Here is a 3,398-nt window from a genome sequence, read left to right as displayed (position 1 = left end):
CGACGGCCAGTAGACCGGCAGATCTGATATCATCGCCACTGTGGTGGAATTCGAATTCCACAAGAGCCGAAAAGCAATTCGAAAAAAATCTACAAAAATTCCTAAGCCTCAGGAAAACTATAGAATTGAAAAACGCTTCTAATTTTGTCAATTTTCTACCGATATTTGAGATTTTTAGCTCAAAAAGTCTCAAAATTTTTGTAGATTTTTTTCGAATTGCTTTTCGGCTCTTTTTTCTCAATTTCCAGACAATTTTCAGCCTTTTTTGCCGGATTTGAGCCCTTCTGTGCAAAATGTCGTATAGTTCGATGTGTTGTCCGCATTATTGCGTACAGTGTACATTTGCCAGAAATTTTCTATTTTTCGCATTTTTTCAGGTTTTTCAGCGATTTTTTCGCGTTTTCTGTCGATTTTTCAGCGAAAAAAATTTCTAGACTACAAACTATGAAATATCGCTCCTAATTTTGTTCATTTCCCATCGTTTTCAATGATTTTGGGGTCAAAATTTCTCAAATTTTTCAAAGAAATATTTTTAAAAAACTGCAAAATCTCCTACCATAACATTATTGGCTTTCATTCGATCCATTAATTCGAGCATTTTTGAGCTTGCACCGTGCTCTCCATCATCCTCACAATCGTGATGATGAATCGATTTTCCATTGTTTTCAGTTGTAAATCTGTACGCCAAAATGTTATGTGTAGCTCTACAAATTTTAGAATTCGATTTCAGAATTCTCATGACTCGATCAACCTGGAAAATTGGAAAAATTTTAGAAAAAAAAATTAAAAATTGTCAAAAAAATTGTTTTTTTTCAATTTTTTAAAATTTGTAGTTTGTAGTCTAAATTACCTCTTCCTTGCTTCTCACAACTGCCATATGTGCCTGAAATGCACTTTTCCGGTCTGTGAAGACCTCTCCATGCTGGATATTCATGTCATCCACCTCCTCTTCCACTGAAACCCTTGCCACGTCATCAGCAACGTCTTCAGCGACTTTTGGCTTGTTTTGAGGGAGATCCTGGAAGAAATTGAGCAATTTCCAGCTTTTCAAATATCAGAAAATCGAAAGTTGTGAAAATTACCTGAACAAAGTCCTGAATGGCTGAAATCCAGTTGAAAATCACTGGAAATCCCATATTTTCAACGTAGATTTCGTTCAGGTTGTTGTGAATCATTTCTTTTTGGTCCCTGGATAGATATGGACCCGATAGGACGAACGTTGGAGGAGATCTGGAAAAAAATTATTTTTGAAAAATTTTGAAAAAAGGTTTTTTTTGAAAACAATTTTTCAGATGTTTAAAATGCCTTACATTGATGGATAATCGTCTGGAAGCAGGATATCTATGCTAATATTTTTTTGAAATCGAAAAATCAATTGCTTCTCTGAAGAATCCTCTAGGAGATCCGGAAAAATCGCGGCTAGTGACTCGATTTCAGTTAGCCTCTGCTCCTGATCGCTCATTTTCTTGTTTCCGAAATTTTTAAAATCAAAAATGATGAAAATTGACTGAAAAATGCTAAAAATTGAATCCTAGACATGCAATTCTACTAAAAAATCTATGGTTTCTCATTAGAGCGCACTTGCTGCACACTGACGTCATTCGAGAGTTTTTTCGGCGGTTTTTCATGATTTTTTCCAGTTTTTTAGAGATTTTCATCAGTACAAAACAGTGAAATTCAGATTAATATGAAAAAAGTATTTTTATCGTTAAATAATTTTTTTTTCGCTGAAAATTTTCAAAAAAAAATTTTTACTTTCAAAAATTTGCAGATCTCGCTCCACTATGAATAATTTATCGGTGAATGGAGGAGGAAATCAGCTATTCGCAAAGCCCACAATTGGACGGTCCGAATATGGCCGGGTGAAAGTGGCGTTGGCACCAGGAAAAGGGCTTATGGACTGGTTGAGGCTTACAACCAATAAAGTGAGGGATTTCTGGAATTTTTGAGTGCTTTTATTGTTTTTATCGTGTCAGAAATGATAGAAATTGTCGAAACTGTTGAAAAAATCGAGAAAAACGAGCTATCTTGGACAATTTCGAGATTTTTATATTTTTACTGGGGCTAGACTACAAACTACAAAAATCCTAAGTCTCAGTAAAACTTCAACTAGCTTTGAATAGGCTTATGTTCAATGATTTTCAATTATTTTTAGCTCATTTTTTTAATGATTTCTAACTGGAATCCCGACGAAGCTCGCTGAGGTGTAGACTACAAACTGCAAAAGGTCTTAAGCCTCAGTAAAAAATTTTCTTTCTTAATTTTTCTGCATTTTTCTTCAATTTTCCTATTCTCTCTGCCGTTTTTTCATCAAAATAATTGCAATTTCCCCCCAGTTTTCCGGTGTCATTTTTCTCATGCTCTCCGCTTCTTTTTCTCCTTTTTTTTCTCTTTTTCTCTGCGTCTCTCTTCTTCCAAAATCTCTCGTCTTCTTCTTCTTCTGAATCACCCAAAAGCCCACTTCTATTTTTAAAAAATAGTAAAATGTGCACTAAACTAGCCAAATTTTTCCAGAAAGTGAGCCAAAATTTTTCTGCCACGTGGCATTTTTTGAGACAAAATTCGAATTTTCAGCATCTGGCGAAACGGGTCACTGGCGGTGTAGATCATGTGGAATTGATGAAACATGATAAAGAAGACGATTGTTGGGTTCATTTATTTGGGAGGGTGAGTGAATTCTGGCTGAAATTTGAGCAAAAAATCTGAAAATTTCGGAAAATTTGGCCTAAAAATCTGGATTCTAGGGATATTACAATGTCTGAAAATTCAGAAAAATTGGTTTAAAAAAATGCTGAAAATTTCCAATAAAAATCAAAATTTTCAAATTCCCGCCGAATAATTTCATTCAAAAATGCCCAAATTCAGGTCTACGACGTCACCAAGTACTTGGAATTCCATCCGGGTGGAATTCCAGAATTGCTACGTGGCGCCGGTCGAGATGCGACACCACTATTCAATCAATATCATGCATGGGTCAATTATGAGAGTTTCCTGAAGGCGTGTCTTGTTGGTCCATTCATTGGAGACTTGACGAAATGTAAGGATTTCAGAGGAATTTTAAAAACTGCAAGAAAAATTGAGAAAAATGAGCTGAAAATCATTGAAAATGGTTGAAAATAAACCTATTTACATCGATTTGAAGTTTTACTGAGGTTTAGGATGTTTTGTAGTTTGTAGTCTTGAAAAAAAATTGAAAATTTCGAGGAAAATTAGCGATTTTTTTCGCGAATTTTCGAGAGACGAAATTAATTTTTCCTCCAATTTTTTGCAAAATTTTTAGACCTTTTCAAGGTTTTCAGCTGTTTTTGACGATTTTTTTTTCGATTTTTCCGATTTTTTCGTCTGAAATTTGACGGGATGGACAGAAGATTACTGTAGATTACTGTAGTTTCTTTGCC

At 34.8% G+C, this 3,398-nt stretch overlaps 2 protein-coding genes across 2 annotated transcripts in view; one reads left to right on the top strand and one right to left on the bottom strand.

The window, feature by feature from the left end:
- The window catches only part of CBG08009, a gene marked incomplete at both ends in the record, with an annotated part of 2,250 nt that extends 788 nt beyond the window's left edge, over window positions 1-1,462 (bottom strand). The window contains 4 exons of the mRNA XM_002646084.1: window positions 557-751; window positions 851-1,018; window positions 1,083-1,230; window positions 1,311-1,462. Of these exons, the coding sequence (XP_002646130.1) occupies window positions 557-751; window positions 851-1,018; window positions 1,083-1,230; window positions 1,311-1,462 (663 nt within the window). The remainder of the gene's footprint in view (window positions 1-556; window positions 752-850; window positions 1,019-1,082; window positions 1,231-1,310) is intronic.
- Window positions 1,463-1,784: 322 nt separating this feature from the next.
- Window positions 1,785-3,398, top strand: part of CBG08008 — a gene marked incomplete at both ends in the record, with an annotated part of 6,623 nt that continues 5,009 nt past the window's right edge. The window contains 3 exons of the mRNA XM_045241532.1: window positions 1,785-1,925; window positions 2,575-2,667; window positions 2,866-3,037. Of these exons, the coding sequence (XP_045093632.1) occupies window positions 1,785-1,925; window positions 2,575-2,667; window positions 2,866-3,037 (406 nt within the window). The remainder of the gene's footprint in view (window positions 1,926-2,574; window positions 2,668-2,865; window positions 3,038-3,398) is intronic.

This window comes from Caenorhabditis briggsae (assembly GCF_000004555.2).
Source record: "Caenorhabditis briggsae complete genome, chrI, whole genome shotgun sequence".
NCBI lineage: Eukaryota > Metazoa > Nematoda > Chromadorea > Rhabditida > Rhabditidae > Caenorhabditis > Caenorhabditis briggsae.
Note: the sequence above shows the minus strand (reverse complement) of the source record. Positions and strands in the feature narration are given on the sequence as shown.